The sequence below is a fragment of the Gallus gallus genome, chromosome 8 (genome assembly GCF_016699485.2).
Source record: "Gallus gallus isolate bGalGal1 chromosome 8, bGalGal1.mat.broiler.GRCg7b, whole genome shotgun sequence".
Classification (NCBI taxonomy): Eukaryota; Metazoa; Chordata; class Aves; order Galliformes; family Phasianidae; genus Gallus; species Gallus gallus.
The window spans coordinates 4,657,332-4,679,815 of NC_052539.1; the positions used below are offsets into that span (position 1 = coordinate 4,657,332).

General features: G+C 37.5%; 1 protein-coding gene across 24 annotated transcripts in view; it reads right to left on the bottom strand.

Annotated features, from left to right (window-relative positions):
* Nucleotides 1–22,484, bottom strand: part of DNM3 (dynamin 3) — a 166,801-nt gene that overhangs the window by 126,546 nt on the left and 17,771 nt on the right. For all 24 annotated transcript variants that reach the window (XR_005861932.2, XR_005861933.2, XM_040704989.2 and 21 more), the window contains exons 3-12: nt 19,569–19,718; nt 17,888–18,091; nt 17,587–17,685; nt 16,527–16,687; nt 14,195–14,337; nt 11,808–11,943; nt 11,459–11,526; nt 8,634–8,772; nt 6,960–7,046; nt 3,543–3,613 (exon numbers count right to left, since the gene is read on the bottom strand). Coding sequence is in view for 22 of the 24 variants with exons in the window: in XM_040704989.2 (XP_040560923.1) it covers nt 3,543–3,613; nt 6,960–7,046; nt 8,634–8,772; nt 11,459–11,526; nt 11,808–11,943; nt 14,195–14,337; nt 16,527–16,687; nt 17,587–17,685; nt 17,888–18,091; nt 19,569–19,718 (1,258 nt within the window). In the remaining 2 variants the exon portion in view is untranslated. The remainder of the gene's footprint in view (nt 1–3,542; nt 3,614–6,959; nt 7,047–8,633; nt 8,773–11,458; nt 11,527–11,807; nt 11,944–14,194; nt 14,338–16,526; nt 16,688–17,586; nt 17,686–17,887; nt 18,092–19,568; nt 19,719–22,484) is intronic.

The window sequence follows — 22,484 nt, forward strand, 5'->3', positions numbered from 1 at the left end:
AACCAGTTCCCGAGCAGCAGATTTTAGCAATAGTAGTTACTTAGGATTCCAGCACATAAAGCTAGCACAACAAAGAAACACAGCAAAATCATTGCATATATGTGCATCTTGCACTGTGTTTTTTTCTTCTTTTACACTTCAACCTACTTAGCTTTGTAGGAATATTTGCCTGCTTAGCACAGAAGAGAGATGCACAGACAGCCCCTACTAATCATCTCCTTTGCAACAACGTTCTACTTACATTGCTAAAAGTTGCTAAAAATATAGAGAAATTATGGCTCTTGTGGGTAACTTTGGAAACATTAGCTTCAATAAATATTAAAAAAAAAGGGACAAGAACTGAGCTATTTCTGTTATTTACAGTGCTACAACAAAATCCTCCCCTGCTGGAGGCTTCTTAATAGCTTTGTCTTGACAGTTTGTTTTGAATATTATTCTAATATTTATATGCACTTCGAGGGTGTAAATTTAACCAATGGATGAAGCTGCCTTGAAGTTGGTTCAGAAACCTGGAACCTCATAAGAACAGAACATATTTAAAATTAAAACATTTTAAAATATTTCTTTATATTTCTCTTAATTCTTGGACTGTGGTAATCCCAGTTCCTGAAACAAAACATATTCCTTTCTCAAATATACAAGTTGCCATTAATTTTAAGAGCCTTTGCATTATGCAGCTTCTACATGGTAGGTCATACAACTGCAATATTGGTGGAAGTAGGAAATAAGAGTTCTAACAGTAGGCTTCTGCTACTCCACTGCCAGAGCAGCCACTGGAGACAGCAAGTTTTCTTTGCATTACATTATACTATTTCAGCAGGCATTGATTAAATGACAGAAAAGCACAGATTTAGATAGCTGTAAACATGACTCTGATAGAGTAAGAAAGACAGATGTGCTTAGACCACAACTAAAGGCCCCAAGGCTGAAATCATTTTATGCAGAGATACTGATCCAAAGAATTGCTAGAGCATCAAAACTCAGCTCTGTCCCAACTCTGATCATGATTTTAGGGCCATAATCTATCAAACCAGCATTCCACACACTGTCAGAGAGAAGATCCACAATGATATGTCTGTTTGCTGGGCTTAGCCCTCGATATTTTTGGTCAAGTAACAGTTCATGTTTCCCATGCATCATCATAACTTTGATGCACAAATTGTGATTAAATAACCCGGATATAGAAAACAGAGCAATAATTCCTCACCAGACCTGATCTGTTCCTTGAGAAGCACAATACTAAAAAATGTTAGGTTTTAACAAAACCTAACTGCCATTCTTGCAGTGTTTGTTGCTGTTTTTTCTCTTTCAGTTCATTATCTTAGTTGTCTATTTAATTGTCTTCCCTAATATCATACTAAGAATTCCATATCTTTTAGCAGTAGTCCAGCAATTAGTTTTTTATCTACTGTTCTAAATATACATTACTCTTCATACAGATTGAAGCATGTAGTTATGTTTGAGTTACACCAACTGGAAACAAATCCAATCCCTACATTTTACCACCCATTCACTTAAATGAGATAGGTATTAATATTCTAAGATTTTCCCAAAATGAATACATTTCTTCATAATTCCATAAAGTTGTTCTAAATATTGGCACTCTTAGAACTTTCTTAAGCCAATTCACATCACACTGTAACCACCCTAAACCCTGCAATGCTGCAAAACAGTTTGAAATGCCTTGAGCTCTCATTCATAAGAAGGTTCACAGGACTCACACTTGTGAAATAATGCAGTCACAGGAGACAGCTGGTTAGGAGACTCAGCAATCAAAAGGAAACAGTAGGAAATCTGAGAAAGCTATACTCCAGGATGTTTAGATACTGCAAAAACTTGCACGCTCCCCCCGAAATGACTTCATTTTCAAGTTTTAGCATAATTGCTAAAACAATATGATTATAGATTAAAATGTGTATTTTTTACTATTTAGCTCATAAATAAATTTTATATTTTAAATTTCTCTTAGTTAACCAAGTTTTCTCTTCCAGTTGATCACAAGTCAACAAAAATACTTGCCTAGTCATCAATTTCAACTCCCATACAGACTTGCTTAAACTTACAGTTATTAGAAAACCTAAGTCTGGAGCCATTTGTTATCTACTCACGCCCCTCAAGAAGGGGCTGGGAATTTCCAGATCTCAGTTGGCTAAAGAGGAAGAACCTTTGCCAAGAAACTGAACTCAGACATTGCAACTATTTGGAAAAGGATGTAGCAGAGAGGTCCGCAGACTGAACTACAGGCCCTAGAAACAGCATCCATGAGCAGGATTTTTCCAGGGAAGAGACAGAAAGTGGCACTCTAGAATTGAAGGCCATAAAATATAGGAGCTTCCAATCTGACACAAAGAAACATCTTTCACATTGAAGAGAGGCAGTCATTGGGATAGATTGCATAGAGAGCACAGAGAATTTCTTTCTTTCTGGACATTCTCATGACAAAACTGTGAGCAAACTGGTCTGAACTCAACATTGTTTCTCTATGTGACTTCCCAAGGTCACAACACACACCATTACTATATAACAGAGTGTTTTCAGCATGCTTTTTCCTGTCAGAAGAGGATGAAGTGAAGCAAATAGCAGGCAGGTTGTTGTCTTGACCTCTAGAAGGCCAGCTACCATTCCTACAACATCCTGTCATTTGTCAAGAGAACTGATAAAGATATCCAGGACCTGAAAACAGTATCAGAGAAAGTTGTTCAAGCCAAACACAAACAGTGCCTTGTTTTGCCTTTTCCATTCTCAGCTTTTTGAATTCTGTATTAAATCTTCAAGACGTGCTGTCCGAGTTATAGACCTTTCTTTTCAGTGCTAAGTAGATAGGCCATAATATAACACGTACAGTGGTGCCAAACTTTGTTTCCAACACCACATGTATATGAAACCCGTTACGATTCCAAACACTGTTACAGAAAAAGAATAAGACTGAAGACACATTTATTCTTCAAAGTACAAAGACATCTATAACATTTTTTACAAGTGTCAAGGAGTTGGTATGAAGACTCTGACAGGAAAAAAAAAGACTTACTGGGAGCTGAGGGAGAATATCTCAGAGAATATTTTCACAGTCTTTTCAATTAAGCAAGGAGAATGTCAAAGCAGGCTCTGGAGGTTATTCTGCTATTATTCTCTACAGCCAAACAGCAGGCACACTTAAACGTGTGACACTTAAATTCAGTGATATGTTTAACTCCAAGCATAACTGTTTTACACGGAATCACAGCTCCCAAAACAAGTTAGCAACAACAAGGTGAGACCACCAGTAACATACGTTTCTGTGTCCCTAAAATGGACGCATCAACAGCTTTGTCAAAGCTCCCTCCTAAAAATTGATGCGATTCCCGACTAAGTGAAATCATGTGAACTAGGGTAAAGAATCCATTACAAGCGTATACTGAAAAAGAGCATGCTCCTGCATGTTTGGGATTTTTCAGTTTCCATCCCCATTGTCACATTAAAAGATGTGTGTTGAACTCATTAAAAGTAAGAAAAAAACCTCACTCTAACAGTGTCTTTATAACAAAGTAACTGTATGTACATACTTTGCAAAGCCAATGAAGTCTTCATGGTTGGTGTTGATGTAAGAAACCTGGATATCAATCAGCAGCAGCACCTATTAGGGGAGACAGGAGACAAAGAAAAGATGAGTGAGGTAGAAGAGTGAGTCTGAGAAAAAGTGAGAAAAGAACAACACTCAATTTTCTCCATGTTTGCTCAATATTTCTTTCGTAATTGTTCAAGCAAAAATCAACAGTATTTTCTAAGGCCTACCAATTCTATTCATGTGCTTGGTTAATAAGCTATACTACAGGAAAGCTTAACACTTCCCTCCTCTTCCGCCCCCTCATGACAGACATAATTTTCACTAACTTGGCCTTTGCTCAGTTTGTTAAGATCAACTATATGTTGACAGGAAGAGCTTAATAATACGTAACAAGTTTTTGCAAGTTAGGCATAATCCTGTCTACTTGGACCATTCCAGTCAAGCCAGCAAGGAACCTTATAAAATCAGGGCATCATTTGCTTTAGGTACCTCATAAAGAAGTGACATGTAAGCTAGACCTGTGACAGGAAATTTACAGTCCAGGAACTAAGCAGCCATTCTGATGCACGCACCATGCTCAAGAGATAAGCTAGGCACTGAAATAATGGAACAAATGATTTGTGAAAGAGAAAAATTTCAACTTACTACTTGCTAGTCCTTTTACATGCAAATTTGAATCAAACTTGATAATCTACCCAGGCAAATTGTTTAATAAGACATAGGAAAAAACTCAGTTCCACCCTTGGACAGCTTCTTGAACAGATATGAGACTGAAGGAAACCATGACTGTACTTTCCCTTCATCTTTCCAGACTTCCATTTATCAGCAGGAAGTACAGAAGAAACATATTGCTATCACAGAAGTCCCAACATTTCTTACAGAATCTTGCTGAACATGAAGGAGGAAGCCTTTAGTGTCTTCTCCTCCCTCCCATCCAAAGCTTCATATCCAGGACTATGAATTTAAAATTGCATAATTATCCATTGCCCATACTGATGCCTTTGAGGCATCTACTTATCAGTAAATGTCACTGTCAGACTGAAAGGACAACACTTGGATGGATAAGCCTCAGCAGTGAAAATAAAGTATGAGTTTTACTTTTATAAAATACTGAAGTAATGACCACTTCATTAGAATACTAGGCTCTCTTTATCTAACAAAAAAGTCCCATCTATTTTTTTCCCCAGTAAGAGACCCTAACTTCCACATGCTTTACTGTGTCCTATAAAGGCATCACACCACTGTGCTTATGAGCAAGACCTAAGCACTACGAATAACTCCACCTGGATCCTTTTGTACTCCTCAAAGCATGGAGTTATTTCTGCACAGCTCTACAAATGTAGTATCACTCCTGAACTCTCCATCATTCCTAAGAGACATTTAGTGCCTCACACAGAGTGAAAGATAGCTGGGATTTCAGTCTAGCTCTTACCTCAAAAAATATCCTCACTAGAATTTTGATTTAATCGTGATAAGGTGCTAACAGCATAAATAATGATGTGGCTGTGACAATAACGTATTTAATGAACTCTTGGCTTATACTGAAAGATGGTATTTTGTACGTTGTTCTGGGAAGTTGACAGGTATATGCACATAATGAAGAATGGGGGGGAAAAAGAGAGACTACTTATTCTAAGTCATTTGTGTCTTCTTCCAACTTTTGAAGAAACCAGATGAATCAACTAGAACACTCTGCAAGCACAAGCACACTATGTTTTTAAAAGTTATTTAAGACTTTGCTTAAATTGTTCTGTCTGTAAAGAAGCAGAATATGCTGCACAGCTTACTAGCTTGCACATGGAGAGAACTAGTCAGTCTAGAGCCCAGAACTAAGGAGCTCTGCTCAATGCTTCTTCCCCAGATATACTTATTGTCTGGGGAGTGTGGGGTGTGACAACAATTCCTGTTCCATCCCCAGTAGATCTTCTCATATGTAGTCCAAGCTTTAGATTCCTGGATTTGGAGTGCTTAGGTGGGTGACAAATATTTTAAAGACATTTCTCTGCATTTCATTCCTTTATTTATTCTATGCTTTAAGGAAAACTATAATCATAAAAGCTATATATCCATGAACCCGAATGATACTGATTAACAAACTCTCAAAACAGTGAGTTTAAAATATCACAACCAGAAATGACCAACTTAATAGCAATCCCTGTCTTTTAAAAAAGTTAAAATGTAGGGCTTGATTTTAGATTCTGATTTTAGAACCCAAAGGAGAGATCACTTTCTAATCTTCACATTGGAGACAGTGCCTTTCGAAGGACACAAAAGCCTCCAATGGTCAGTTCCAATGGCCCTAACCTATGCCTCTCAGCAAGTCTGTCAACATGGCCAGAGACAGTCAGGGCCAAATTGCTCAGCTCTGTGCACTGTGGCACAGGAACAAGCTAACACTATTTTAAACCAACATTGTTACTGAGGCCCAGTATCCCTAAGTCATATCTTGAGCTCACTGGATAAAAGGTGCTGTCACCAGAGGCTGCTTGCCCAGTCAAATAATGCTGCTCCTGAGCCATTAAGCCCTGGTATAAAGAGGAAAGTTGCATTAGCCTGAACACAATTCTGGAACTGGACCATGCCCAACTAGCTCATGAAACAAGCAGAAGATCATTCTGCCTGCAAACTAACTCACAACCACAGGCGCTGATACAACAGCACCTCCTCTGTATTATCGGTATTCCTAAGGGAAAAAAGGAGGAGGAAATGAGAAGAAACTCTGAGCACATGGAGAAACGTATTTCAGTTCCACTTTCACACTAAACAGAAAACAGCATTAGACATTGCCTGAAGACACCAACTGTCCTGAGTTAGTATATGATAATGATTAACTAACTCTCCTTTTTTATTTTATAGTAATTCCCAGAAATATATGTCTAGATTTTCATCAAGAGGGACAGAAGAATTACAATCATTGCGTTAAAATAAAGCAAACAGATAACAATTTCTTTCATCACCTTTTCATCCTCTATTACCTGTCTGTGAAAGGAACATGTTCATTTCCAAGCACACAAGAAGCACAGTAAGGAGGAGGATGATGAACCTATAGCAGAGGACTCAGATCCCCACCATAATGTAGAAGAATATAAGGCTTACTCTAAATTAGGTTGTTTACCTGTCACTGGGGAAGACAAAATCATTAAGAACCAGGACATCAGCCTCCCTCCTGGGTCACAGTTTCCACAGACATTGACAGGGAGGATGTCTGACGCTGGAGCTGTACTGCCAGCACCTTTGCTTGCCATTTCTGTAACAATTTAGTCTCTTCTGTCAAAGCTCAGTGTTAGAAGAGCAATTTCTAACCTATTCTCAAGTATAGACTGCTGCTACAAAAAACATCTTTTGTTATTTTACTTTTTGTGTAATAACTTCTTTCATACGTTTCCCTGAATGTTGAACTCGTATGTATTCTCACCTGATCCTTGGTCTTCTCTTCTCTTTCACGAATGTAACCAGCAACAATTCTTTCTGTTTCCTCACATAATCTTGGATAGGTTGCCAACTGAAAAGCAAAAATAATAGAAATTCATATCTGCAGGGTAGCTTCAATAACATATAAACAGAGAAACTTCAACTTTCTTTTTTGGAGGAAAGCAAGTATGATAAATGGTTTGGCAAATGCAAGCCTCACTTGCTATTAATAGTGATCTTCCAGAGAAACTGTAGGGACGTAAACCCTTGGACTTTTTTTCTGTGTTTTCGTTCTGTAGAACAATGAGGAAAAGACAATTGTTTCAAATAAAAGTAACTGTATCACTGAAATCTAAACACTTCCAACAATCCAACCAATCTCACTCAGAGGTATGGGAAGGCTCCAAAGGCAGATCTGGGATAATAGGTTAGAGAGAGCTGACGGTCTTACAAATGTAGCATTCCACTCTTAACTAATTGCATATCCTTTGAATACATCCTACATCTGACACAAAGCTCCACAGAAGAGAATGGGAAGGCAATGGGTAAAGGTTGTTTTCCTCAATATACAGATTCTGAATGGATATATACAAGAATACTGCAACAAAGCTTCAGCAGCTAAAACACAAGTCATAAACCATTCCAAGAAGAAACTGTACTTCTATCTGACTACTCAGAAATCACAAAACTTTCAGAAATGAGCTTCCATGATGAACTATCTTATTTCCTTGTCTATTATGACAAAATAGGCAACAAAATATTAACAAGTTTTTAAACTGGTTGATACATTTGCCTCTAAGTTGTTCACTTATCCCACTTAGCTAACTCTAACTTAGAGTAGCTGCAGTATTACCAATAAGATGTACGTTTGAATGGTCCAAAAAAACAAGCTAAAAGAAGAAAAAAAGCAAAACAAAAGCTTGTATATGACACTTAAACATTGAGCACACTCTAAAAGATATGATATGCTGTAAGTACTGTAATGAAAAGTACTCATGAAAAAGTGAGCAGGGTAGGGCTCATACTACCAACTGACAAACCAGTTTATCAGCCTTGAAGTGGCATCTCCATGCTTTACTCTTCTTCTGTGCGTGATTCCAGAGCAGCATTCTCAGTATTTTCCAAGTTTCTTGTTCTTTAAAGGCTCCACCTTGTGGCAACGTTTTATATCTTTACATCTCAATAATGGTACTTTAAAACTTGATCAGTAAAATGCAATAGTAATCACAGCCAACAACAATGGGAAAGAATCTGCGCAATTAATTCAAAGGATACCCTCCAAATTCAGCTCAAAATATGGTGAATCCTTCCCACGCTTCCCTATGACCTTCAGCAAAAGATGATCAACCTTCCTTGTTTTAAGAAATAGTTCATCTATCTCCTTATTGGTACCAAAAAAATTGTGTTATTCAGAGAGATGTAAAGAACAAGACAGGACGTTTCTCAGCAATTTCAGTACATCAGTACTCACACCCCAGACCTGCTCAAGGACTTGGCTATTTTCATCATTACTTTGTTAGGAGTTACGCAGAAGTTGTAACTATTTAGAGTCTTACTCTATAGATAAAATAACAAGCTCAGTAATCTTTTATAATACCCTAAAATGAAAAAAAGACTTTGTGTTAACTACCATAATGATTACGTTCTACTTACCTTACCAGATCTATTTGTAAGTTACCTTTTTAGTGCACTTCTTGACAGTGTTGATTAACTCCTGCATCACCAGATCCACACTTTTTAAGCAAGGTCCTTTCAGCTTCACTATCTGCTTTTTAACAATAGCTTCAAACGCCATATCTGGAGTAAATAAACCTGTTCTGTGGACATGAAAGAATATGTAAGATAGTAATACAAATATCATGCAAGGAAGTTTATTTTTTAAAAAAACCTGATTGCTCATCTGCCTTTTCAGAGACTTGTAGCTGAATTATAAAAGCATCCCTATACAAACAGCCTTCCATAGAACTAAATTAGCTCTTTTCTCTTTAAAGACTGTTATTGTATTGCAAGATTACGAAAGTTTAAACACGCTCTATTTCTTGAAGAAGACTATGAGATAAATAAAAAGTATTGGAATAATATTGTGAAGCTTCTTCAGCAGTGCATCAAACCTGAGAGAGGAATGGCAGCAGCAGCACTCTACGTACAGCCACTGCTGTAACAAACCAATAAGATTTACACAGATGCCTTTTTCTTCCTCAGCCACAACAGTAAAGATGGTTTTATTACTCAGGGTCCTAAGTGGAGAAATTCAGTTTGTCACTGCAGCATACAGGAACCTTATATAGACAGGTACCTTGCACAACCAGCTCTAAACTAACAACACTTCCTTCTCTTTCAAACACTGTTTGCAAGATTTAGCTCGATACAATGTAAGTTATATTAAAAAAAGACAGAGACGATGAAGACATGCCCTGAACTATCAGTTTGCCACTACAGATTTTTCTTCAAGATCTTGCCACCAATAAGGCCAAATTCTTGAAAAAGTTTTCCCAATAACACTGAATTTTCAGGAGATGCTGCCTGCCAGAGTGCTGTCCATTTAAACAGAAAGCCAGAGATGGAGCAAAACAAGGAATGTTCCACTTCCCAGCTTTGACAGTTTCTTCGTCAAAAATGGACAGAAGTCATCTTCCTATGCTAGGTAACACAGACCCTAACTGTGGGATGCCCATCAAAATCTGACATTAATGGTCACTGATTTAAGAAGAACAAGGCTACCAGCACTACTCAGAGTGCTAGAACAACCTTGTGAGCTTTGATTTCTTCATTTTATAAATACCTTGCACCAAAAGATTAACCCACATCAGGTAACTGAGACAAGCAACTATCTCAAAGAAGGGAAGAAAATTGTATACCATTAGATTGCTTGAGGTAACATGCTGCTTTCAGATTTTGGTACATAATACTGCAATGAAGAAGCTGGAGATCTTATTTTAACCCTAAGTAAAAAGTATTCTGTTAGGCTTACAGTAGCTGATATTGCATAGCCATATGTTTGTAGTTCATAACATTCACTGGAAACTTTCTGTTATCCCTGATGGATCCCTCACAGCACCAGTTGACCTACACAGTAATTTTTCACATCCTTCTCTATGTTATAAGACTTCTACATCTCTAAATGTGGAGATGCAGGAAATAATTTAATCTAATCAGTAAAGTAGTAACAGAGAAGAGTTGCAAGCCTTCATCTGTCAGAAACAAGGCAGACATTAAGAATTTCCACAATTCATCCACAGCTAAAACTTTACTTGACAGACCATTATTAATGCATGTCACAATTAGATTCCTAGTCTCCTCTTGCTTTATGCAATTAAGTTTGTGAAAGCTGCAATTGATTTGGCTCTATCACCATTACTTGATGCACAAATGTTAACAAATCTTTGCTTCTTTAAAATAGGCAGCTAGAATTACTGCTGGTACCAGTTCTGAAGTAAAAAGGCAGACCCAAAATGGATAGGAAGTGTAAGCCTGAAGGATGGGAAGAAAATGTCTGAGGTGAGGTCTGTTTACTATCTGGACATGTGTACCATTACAGCACACCAGGAAGAAGCCAATGATATCACGAAGTAAAGAGAGGTACAGATTAAGCCACGTGAAAATACTATTGAGCACTACAGCATTTATTTGAGAATTTTCTGGTGTGTTTTGTAGGTATTAACAGTCGAGCAAATCTCACACTTACATTTTTGGCCACTGAATGACTGCATTTAAGAGGCATCCTTTGAAGAAGAGCTTCACTCAGCTGTGACAGTCTCAACATTCCCAAATCCCAGCAGTCCTTTCAATCCGCTGATATGTCAAGTGCCAGACAGCCTCATACCTAGCCTTTGAACTTATCCTTTCATCCTGTGCTTTCTAGAGGTTTCTGACTTGTCTATAGTGAGTGTGTGTGCAAAATTGCATTGCTTCATAGCTTTATACCATTTTCTGAAAGGAAAAAAGTCTTCCTTACATTCTAGACTGACAAACTATTCACATGAGCCACTGTATCAACTTCCCCCACCAAGAATGACTTCCATAAATGTTTTGCTCTCCTATGGTGATGTCAGTCATGCATCAAAAATTTCATATAAAATTTCCAATTGATAATGAATTTACCTAGTAAGGTGATTAAATAATAGCAGAAAAGGAACAGCTAAAAATTTTTCCCCTTTGAACGTACAGTTACAACCAGTTACACCATTCCAACAGCCTTTATGCAGTAGAAATCTTATGATATATTGAAAATTATAGTTATACATTCCAGCTCGCAGTACCAGGAAAAAAAAAAGTAAATGATTTTCTCTGTAAATAATTTTCCAAGATTTCCAAGTAAACTAAACATCTCCAGGCAGCCCAAAATAGCTACCTGAAAAACAGAAGTATGAAGGAGTAGAAGAAATGTCAGCTGTTGGGAGCAGCGCATTAGAAATGTGGTCTAGCAATCAACAGCACATCCACAGGTTAAGATGACCACACTTTCTGCAATGTGATCAGCCTTGAAAACAGGGGAGCACTTGCCTGATGCCATGTATGTTCTTGATTGCATAACTTATTTCTCTCCGCAGCTCTTTCTCATTGAACTCCATCTAGATGAACAAAAGCATTTCAGATCATGTTAGGGGAAGCTTTGAAATAAAATAGAAAATATTTTTTCCAATATAACTGGAAGACAGGCAAGTTCAACTAACGTAACATTAATCTCTAATTATGCTAAACAAAAGGTAAGTATTATAAGATGTTTTAACACTGAGGCTACAGGCAACAGTAAGGACTGCTGGGAATTATGGACCCTTCTATTCCCAATATACCAACTGAAATAGGAATACATAAATAGGACAAAAATAACATCACCGAGATGAATAAATACCTTCACTAGTTCGAAAGGGAAACGTTCATGGAAAATACGATTGATTTTGGCACCACCTGAAAGTTCTAGTGTATCGACCTGATCTCCTGATCCTTCAATTCTTTTTTCAAAGTCCACTGAAAACTGCTGTACCATCCTAAATTTCAAAGAGAGGGAAAAAGATTAACTTAAGCACATCAACTATCAACTATCACTTCAGTACTATGTCACTGCTGTTGACCAATTAAAATGGGTTTAGGAACTGACAAAAGTGTCTACAACAATTCATTCACCCAAGCTGCCTATCCAGGGTGCTATACTTGTAAATCCATTCCTACATACACACACCCCCCACACTTCTTCCTTATAGGATGTAGCTCACATACTAACTTCTTTTTTCAAGAATGTTGTGTTCAAAAACAATATTAACAGCTTATTAAACCATACATTAAAGTCAGCTACAAATATACCAGGGCACCAGGCTACACTCCTATTTCACTGTAAATGCTATCGCTATTTATCACATTCATTTATTTATTTAGAATTTAGCAATCTTTGTAGTGGGATAAACAAACATAAGTCTTGACATTTTTAGACTGTATTTGAATGGAAAAGCCCATACTTATTTAGATGTCATAACAGAAACAGCAGAGCTCATTGGACAGACCACAAGAAAAAGTCTTAAGTCTTATAGCAAGGAGGTAACACTTGTGGAGAGCCCACTGCTCTCAATGGCCCTCTGATGTTTCTAATATCTTTCAAAAAGATACAGATCAACAGCACAGTGTGCATCAAGACATTAAGCTGATCCAGTGCTGGCCAAGTAACTTAAGCTTTTCCAAGCCCAAAAGCTCACTCATGATGCAATACTAATGTGGCAGCTATCAGTACCACAAACTCCAGTTTACTTGATAAGCTTAGACGTCTACATCAGGAGCATTTAGAAGAACACACAATAATTCCTACAGTTATGGAAGATGCAGGGGCAGTTGACTTTGTTTGTTGTTTTTTTTTTTTAAGCACAGACGTCCTAAAATTTGAAGTAACAGCACTAATACTGCACATCATATGCTCTTAAACCTCAGCTATCCATATAACTCATGCAAACAGAATTAGGGAAACAGTGCAGGTGGAGAGCTTCAAACTCAACTTTTGAAGACGACTGCATAAAATCAAGATTATCTTACAGAGTAAGCAGACATAGATTATTTTCTTACATGCATTATGGAACTTGTTCTTAAGAAGCAGAAGAAAGGTTCTAGTTAAGCTATTTTCCACACCTCAAGTGAAAAGCAAGGAGAATTCTTACTGACAAAAGTTAACTTTTCCTTTAGCACCTACTTATAATGAAGGAATCAGAAAAACTGTGCAGAGAAGTATCAAGTAGGGAAACTCAGGATGAAACGGATTTCAATTCTTTTACCTTTAGAAAACAGTACTGTAGCAGAATACGCTTGAGATGCTCACAGACTGAACAAGTCACAACTTCATATATATGCTCCTATCAGCTTAATGACCAAATATACAGACTAAAAAAATACCCACGTTGTACTCTCATAGAAGAGTCCTAGGCTATGTCCCCAGGTTTTCCTTCCAATCAAAACACTTTAAGTTATGAGGGACAGAATTATGTCTACTCTTTGGACGCAGTTGTTGCAAAAAGGAGTAAATCCAAGTCTGTGGCCGGATCAGTAACATCTTGATAGTTCAGGTGACCATTTTCCTTTCCGAATTCCAGCCTCTGCCTCAGTTGCTGTTCATGTGTCCCAAACAACAGAGATATGACTTTGTACTCACCAAACTTGAATATTTTTCCTGTCCCCAAGAACCTGCCTAACTGCCTTCTGAAGACAAACCAACTTTTAGAATCAGCTCCTTCAGTAAGGAGCTCTGTAACTTTGGTGCATACCACATGAAGGACTACCATCAATGATTAATTTTGATCTTGCCATTGTCAAGTTCTTTTGGATGGCCAAGTTTTCATATCTTATTAAAAAAAAAACAAAAAAACCACAAAACCAAACATTCCCTATTCTCCCTTTATGATTCTCATCTTATAGAGCTCTAAGACAATCTCTTCCCTTTGCTTGAGGGCATCTTTTTGACAGACTGTAGAATGTGTCCCTACAATCTCAAGCAGTTTCTTACCTTAAGATCACGTATGTTACTCATCATTGTACCTTTTCCTGCTCTGCCTTCTCTCTTTCTATGATTGCTAATACTAATTTAGGGAAAACCTTGCTGAAATATTCAATTGTTCTGGAACACCAAGCACAATATTCTTCAGAGCTTGCATAAAGAATCTTCTTCCATATCCTAACATTTAAACTCTTGAGGAAAAGAAAAAAGTCAAGCAAAGCAAAACAAACCTATAGACAATGGAAAAGCAGATAAAAGACGACACTCACTGCAACAAGGCTTTTGTTTTTCTGGTTGGATCTTCTGGTCTGAAGTTTTTGTATACCTCTACTTCATGTTCTATAGAAAGCAGCTGGCTCTGGAGTTTGCTCCTGAAGGCTGGCAGGGTATCCCGAATATGATTGGTAAGTTGCTGAAAAGCAAACAATAGAAGTACTTTTATAATGTTAATAAAGATGAAAGCAAGAGCACAGCCATTTCCTTCTGGCTGCCAAACATACCAACGTAGCCTGTGCTAGCTTACCAGTGTAATTCCTTTTGAACTTTGAAGCAATGGAGACAGTTAAAGAACACCACAACATCCCTTTCACCTACACATTATACGGAGTTCTTGAAAAACTTCTTGACTTGTTCCACTCAGTGAGGCCCAATATGTCATAGTTGTTTAGCTATATGCTAAAAAGTTACTTTAATTTGAAATGATCGCTCATAATAACTCAGCATTTTGTTGCCAACATCCATTTTGCTGATTCTGAGCATCCAAAACCACTTGAGAACAGTGACAGAAGGAAGTATAGGCATACAGAGTATCTACTTAGCACTCTTCCACTACTTACAAAAGTCACTTTCACAGCACTTCTACTTTGTTGCATGCAAAATACTAAGGAGAAGAGATTTAGTCCTCTTATTAATGATAACAGCACTTCTTTAAAAAAATATTTTTAAAAAGTCTTGACATAAAGTTTTATCACTGAAGAACACTGGTTTTCATTTATGAAAATATACCTAAAAACACTGGAAAATAAACTGGAGTAGAAAAGGCTGTAGAAAAGCTCTTATCTCAGTTACTTCTGCACATACACGTTGTAATGTGTTTGGACAGCACTGTCAACTGTACAATAAGCATGCACTGCATCCATTTCTTGATTTAAACTGAAATGAACTTTTTGCACTATATTGCAGATCTTCCCAATCACGTGAGTATAAATAAAGAACGTCAAATACCAAAGTAGGCAAACTCAGCCCCAAAGTTGTTCAGCAGGCCTGAAAGGCGCATTATCAAACGCAGAAGTTTCCCTGGAGCACCACCTTGTGGATGCAGAATAACTTACATGCTACCTGGAACCACGAACACTAATGCTTTAATAACTTGGGGACAATTCTTGCATACATCCTCTCATGTAATACTCTACATACAGTAACAGCAACAGAAGACCAACAGTTAATACTGAAATAGATAAACGAAATGGAAAAAAAAGCTCAAAAATGTTACTAGTATATAAACTCAACAACATATAAGACAGTTTAAAGGAATATGAAACTCGGTTTAGTTTCAAAACTAAGACATAAGGTATTAATCTTTCAATGCATTTAAAGAGACAAAAACATCCTGAACACAGGCAAGCCTGTAGGATGCGAGCAAGTTCTTGCATCCTGTTGAAGACTGTTTTTCTAAGGCTCAAATAAATAGCATTAGCATTCTTTCTGAACACGTCCAGAATATACCTTAACCTGGTTGTAAAGATACACAGCTGCAAAGTCAGAGAAGCAAGAAATTAAACAGGCCAACCACGTAGTTTACTTATCCAATATGTCTTGTGCTGCTTCTAGCTGCTATCCAAAATGGATAGAGCCAGGCTGACCTAGCCTCTGTCTATTCCAAACCTACAGCAACAATTCAACAATGAACTGGAGAAAATACTATCAAGTTCAGATTTTAGGAATGTCAAAAGCACTGGTTGGCTGATAAAACTCAGTTTCAAAGCAACAGTAATAATAACAATGAAATTGTTTTTTAAAAAAAGATCATAGCATCATCAGTAAATTTAGGGGGATAGGCAGGATTTGGTCTTGCCCTTTTTGAATTTGTTGAGACTCGTCATCATTAGGGTCACATACTATTCAAGCTAAGGGCTGGCACTATGAAGGCAATACCCATGGACACGGTGGTGAAAAGAATTATACATTCCTGCAATTACAGAATTTCCAAAGTTGGAAAAATCACATAGTCAAACAGTATCATTATTAGCTTACGTCTGGATGCATAAGGTACCAATCTGAGTAATTTTTTGAATAAAAAATAAAATAATAATTTCTTGGAAGAAAATCAAGATTGAACATTATATATTATCAACGATGGAAATTTCTGTAATTAGCAATCTTAAGTATTGTAGGTTTATGAATACTGACAAGTGCCTACAAATTAGGTCCTCTATGTCCCACAGTACATTTCTAAGTGCAATTTTTAATATGCTACTTTGTTAATTGCACTGTGAAAATTAAAAGGCAGAAAAGAATAAATAAGGTTCATTTTAGTGAAGGTTTTATATTGGTCCTATCACTATAAAAGATGTCTCATACCACAAAGAACTCAGGTTTTACCTGGTTTAGAACTTTCTGAAGATATGGTGTTCCCATCCGATCTGCCATGTGCCTGTATGCTGGGTGGGAAAGAAAGAATTTCCTTTCTGCTAGAAGAGCTGCCTTTATGTCCTTCTTCCCATCAATGTCCTTCTGGCTTCTGTTCACGACACCAATATAACCTGAAACAATCCCAAACCAATGGGCATGTTAATGCAGGTATTTCTCTGCACAACTGAATTCAATTGAACTATGTTGCCTCAATTCAAACAAAAATCTCCAATTCAGCTATTTCAGGCATCATTCACAAGCACTGTAAATGAACTTAACATCCAATTTGTTCATCCCGTTTATGTGAAATAGATGTACATTTGAATTAGTAATGTAAAAGGAAGTGCAAGTATCCAAAATTTTAGTGCACTCCAAAGAAATCACTTCAAATAATGACAAAATTAAAGTAACAAAAATGAACAACAAAAAGACCCAACAAGTCTGGATAAGTAAACAAATACAGCACTAACAAAACACAGGAAAAATGAGTAATTTCTTCATGTCTGCTGGAGGAATAAGTTCATAAATTGTTTGCTGTGCTCATACACTGGAAGGAGAGGGTGGTCTCATAAGCCAACTATAACTAGAAACAAAATTATTGATATTGTTAACATTGAAAGTGACTGTAACAGTAGCTGTTGGAACAATCAAATAGAAAACTTCCACAAGAGGTCAAAACCAGGTTAACAGCGAGATTACCGAAGTGCTGGTGCTGGCTTCTGTCATACGTAAGAAAAAAAAGATTCTTCTGTTGAAAGGGACAGCAACCTGGCACAGAACAAGAAAACTGGCTAATAAATAATACTGACGTTTCTTGTTTCCTCAGGAATAAGCAGTGTATTTTCCAGGTCCAGGATAAATTATTTTACTTATAGGATATTTTTAGCACATCCCCTTTCTATATTTGCCAAATGGAATATAATAAAAGCTAGGAACTCATCAGGTCCAGAATAACCCTTCATTCATCTCCAGAACTCTCATACACTACCGTTACCAAAACCAAAGAACTGAGGCAATTGAACATTTTTACCTCTACGAAGTGGAAGTAGTTTATTTTCCAGAACGTCTCTTGCATCTGTTCCTTCATCCATCAGATCCAATTTTGTGATCACACCAATGGTCCTAAGGCCTAATCAAGTCAGAGACGGGAAAAAAAAAAACATTGAAAAAATCATCTATATTCAGAAAAAAAACAACAATTACGTCCTACAGTTCCACAGTAATTATTAAAAACATATGACAGGAAATGAAGGGGTCATCGTGGGCAGTGCTGAAATGTATTCCTCAAATTTGTTTAACAAGGCTCAGAGGATAGGTTCAGTCATGCTTACCTTGAGGGTCTACTTCTTTAGCTAACTTCAGAGCATCTGAGTTGGCCAGATCAGTGTTAGCTGGAGTCACGGCCAATATCAAACAGTTTTCTCGAGAGATGAACTGCATTATCATGTCTCTGATCTGTTGCTCAATATCTGGAGGCTGATCCCCTACTGGCACTTTAGTGATTCCGGGCAAGTCAATAAGAGTCAGGCTTAGTACTGTATAGAGAACACAGAGTCACAGCGCTGGTTAGCATGCCAGACACATCTAAAGAGATCTACACACGTATGGCTCTAGACAGATTTTAGTCACATAAAATCTTGTACAATGTTGATACACTTATAAAAGCAGTTATCAGTGGTTCAAATAAACCACTTGACAGTCTGAAAAGTATACTTGTTACCATAGTTGCTTCCCTATTGGTCCTTCATTTGGATTTAAGAGTACTAAATATTTTAAACATTACAACTGGTATAGGCAAATGATACTTATATGGAATACCACTGAAGGCTCTTAGGCAAATGAATACGGCTTTCTGAGCTTTTTCCATCAACTGTAGCACAGTTAACAGGCCATTCATATTTCATACTTCAATCCACAGATAACTTAGAAGCATCACCTTGATCATCTAGTACAGTAACGGAATATCCTTTAGACAAATGAGAAAATTAGGATTCCTAGAAAGGAAATACCTGGAAATACTTTTGGTGTCTGTCCAATACAGATAACAGTTGCTACATTAAAAGACTGATCTATAAAACAAATTATGAGCATCAGGTAGAAAATTTTCACATTCTCCTGGTGTCAGCATGTTCAGGAAGCATGCTGTGAGGCAGAGCACTTAGTTCAGTTGCTCTCCTGTTTGCTATGCCACATCTGCATAGCAGCAACAGGGCTCAGGGGCGTACACTTAGAGCCAAGGCTGCTCATAGTATATCAAAGGGAGGATAAGCATCTCTTTAATTACCTCTCCTCTTATTTTAATTCTTATGTCCTTTGATTCACAATCAAGGCATCAGACGAGGTGGTTAGATAAATGCCTCAGCCAGACACACTACTTTTCCCCTACATCCAGGCTGAATTCAATGCAAAACATTTCCTCTAGGCTGCCTTCATTAAATAGAGCAGATGGCAACCAGAGAACCTAACTTTGATCTATTTTGCGGGTTTATAACATAATGCAGCTTCAAACGTCAGTATTGTCTAAGTATGTTCCTAGTGATAAGGAATAAGAAACACCCAATAGGGCAAAGAGACTTCATGACTTTCTAGATCGTTGATCTGAGAAATCGATGTGGATGAAGGCAAGAAGGGTTTTGCCACTACATCTACTACCTCCTATGTGTCTTTACCGATGAGTTTACTGGTGAGCTCCTAATAGTATACGTGCTGGGGGAGAGACGGGCTTCTCCCTGATGTAGAGAGGAAATATTTTAAAATCATGAGGACATTAAATGGGATAGAGCCCACGTTCTGCCCAACTCTAGAAGCAACAGCTCTCTGCAGTAGAGTGGTTTCATAGTGCAGCAGATGCTGAATATCCTTACACAGGTATATCCACTTCTGGTGGAAATCTTTGCATCCCAGAAGCCTACTAATCAAGCAATGAGAATGTATGAAAAAGAGAGAGCTAAACAGACAGAGCTCAGTAATATGTTACATCACAGGAATACACAGTTGAACGATCTCACTTACCATGTGGAGAATATATTCTTAAATTAATAGGAATTGAAGAAATCCCTTTGTTCACTCCTGTTATTCTATCTGTTTCCACTTCAATTTCCTGACGAACTTCATCAAAATCTGTAAACTTTCTTCCTTTGCAGTGCAGAAATTCAGCATATTCTGTGAAGAATATCAATAGCATGTCTGTATTTCACAAGTTCATAACAGGTTTCACCATTTTCAAGCCCCCTAGTACTGTTCATATGAATATATACAAAAGCACGTCATCATGTATATCAAGAAAACATTACATATGATCACATACAGTTAATATGATGGCACAGGTGAAAGAGCTTGTTAAAAAAAAAGTTGACTGAATATGATTTACTGCTTCTATCATTAGCATTTCGTCTTTTGAAACAATCTGAAAGATTCAGATAAATACCATATATGTTCACAGAACAAAGAACAGGTTTGAACTCAGATTCTGACTTTTCATCCAATTACTTTTGTTCATAATACATCACTAAACTGAAGAAAAGTAATTCAAGTTCCGTATCATGAAAGATAGGCATTTGTTTTCAAAAACTAACAGCTGTTGTTTCAGATGATCTTAACAAGGGAGTTTTCTACATTTTTACAAGTTGATAATGAAAATAAGAGCACTTGAAACACTTCAGTGTTTTCAAATACAACTCCTCACTTCCTAAAGACTTCCCATAGTCTAAATCCAAACCATGCTTAAAAAGTTTGTAAAAGCTTTTTCTGGTATAGCTGTGATTTCACTGAAGTGGCAGAACACCATTTTTTCTGAGACTCCACTCATCACACACCTTGTCCTCTTCGCCTACAAGGGTATCAACGAGGAATCATTTTGCTATCAGACATTGACTCCAACATGACACTAGGTCCTTGTTTTGACGCTTGAAACCAAATACTGCTTCTACTTTTTGTATTCCTTAGGATTTCCTGCCCTCATGGTGTATAGCCAAAGGCACATCTCAGGATTTTAAAAGTGGAGTTTCATCCTTCAAAAGAGGACAAACATAGAAGCTGCTGAAAGCTGTGACATAAACACTAATGATGACAGATATGAGCTCACATCCTGTTCCTACAGGGTCTAAGCAGTAGGATGGAGAAAGGTTGGACAAAAGACTGCAAGTTCAAGTCAATTTTGTTCTGCAGTCAAAGCCCGATCTCACAGTTCAATTTTGGTGCTTCTTCTGCAGGAAACGTTTCGGATAGGAATGCCTTGAACACCAGGAAATTGCTTGAGCTGCTGCTGTTTGAGTACCAAGTAAGCAGATCAGAGAGTGAAAACTGATAGATGGCCTTATCTGTCAGTATTAAGTCTGTTCCTCAGGCTACTCTTATGCCATTTTATTATTGCTGCTGACCATGTTGTTAAAAAAAATGAAATAGTCAAAACTAAATGTAAAACCACAATAGTTAAAAAGCAAACCGAAAGCCAAAAACAGCGAGAAGTGGGCAAACAGCACACATCAGCCTTACTGCCCCACAGTGACATAAATCCCTTGGGATTCAAACGGAGGGACAGGGAAACCCATCCTTGCTGAGGCAAAAACAATACATCTCATCCCAAAAATAAGAGAGCACTTAAGAAAAACCTTCATCTTACTTTTCACAACTTAAGAACTCCAGAGTAGAGGATAATGACAATCAATGTTTTTGTGTATGTTTAATATTCAACTGTTTATTAAAAAAAAAAAAACAACCCACAACAAGGAATATTCAAATATTGCAAAGTGAAAGAGAAGACTTTACACTTGTAACATTTGTTATCACAAAGATGGGAAATAGGTACCTACTGACAGTAAGAGCTGACAAGTGGGTCCTATTTTGCCCAAGTGCTCCGGGGATAAAACAAACCGCGTTCTTCTTATCTACAGCTTTTAATGTGGTGGCTCATCATCTTTTCTCAGCAAAAGATTTCAAAATTCAAACAAAAACTTGGTTACAATCAGATGGCTGACTCAGCCCATACTCCGGGAAGCTTTTCTCTTTATTCCACATAACATTTTACAACAGGAAAAAATCCCAATCTGAAATGGCTACAAGGTAATCCAAGCGAAAAAGCTGACTACCTCCTAGCTATGTTAATATTTATCTCTCTCTCTCATTCCCCTCAGGGACATCTGCGGTCCCACTAGCTCTGAAGGAAGAGGCTTTACAACTGTGCATAACCTGTGGTGCCACACACAGCCTACAGAATAAAAATCCAAATGAACAAGCAGTGCTTTGTTCCGGCCCTCTCAGCCCCTGTCCTTGGCAATGATGCCCTCGGCCAGCCTGGATGAACACACGCTTTAATGCAACCCTCAGTTTTCAACCTTCATGCACAGAGGAGCACATTAACACTTAAACTTCTTGTGGGAACAGACACAGAGATGGGCAGAAGGCACGATCCTGCCTAATGCTCAGTGTTCAGTGATTTGTTTTCCGTATAAAACAGAAGTTATATCGAGAGAAGGAATAAGAAAAGAAAACAACCATCATCTTTGCATGTATCATACTTTTTAAAATTATCTTTAAATGAACAGTATCATTTAAAGCAGTTTGGATAACATGAAATGAAGAAGCTACCATGGCATAGCTCTCTATGGCATCCAGCTTCAAGTGTCATGATAGGTTATCATTTCTCTTCAATTTTGATTCGTTTGGACAAGTTGTGCAAACAGGTGTTAGGAGATAACATTTTTCAGAATGCTTCTTGTTTTTCCTGTATGTTACTTCCCCATGCACTTCTGGGAGTTCATCCAGCACAGCAATGCACTGTTACAAACAACAGTTATTGCTGTTCCCAGACCGCTCACTCACTGTCCTGAGCTCTTCCATATGCCAGCTAAAGAAAGCCGAGTTAGGTATGCCATGCAACATGATAAGAAACAGGCCTTAGAAATACATTAAAGGTTTATGAAAAATGGC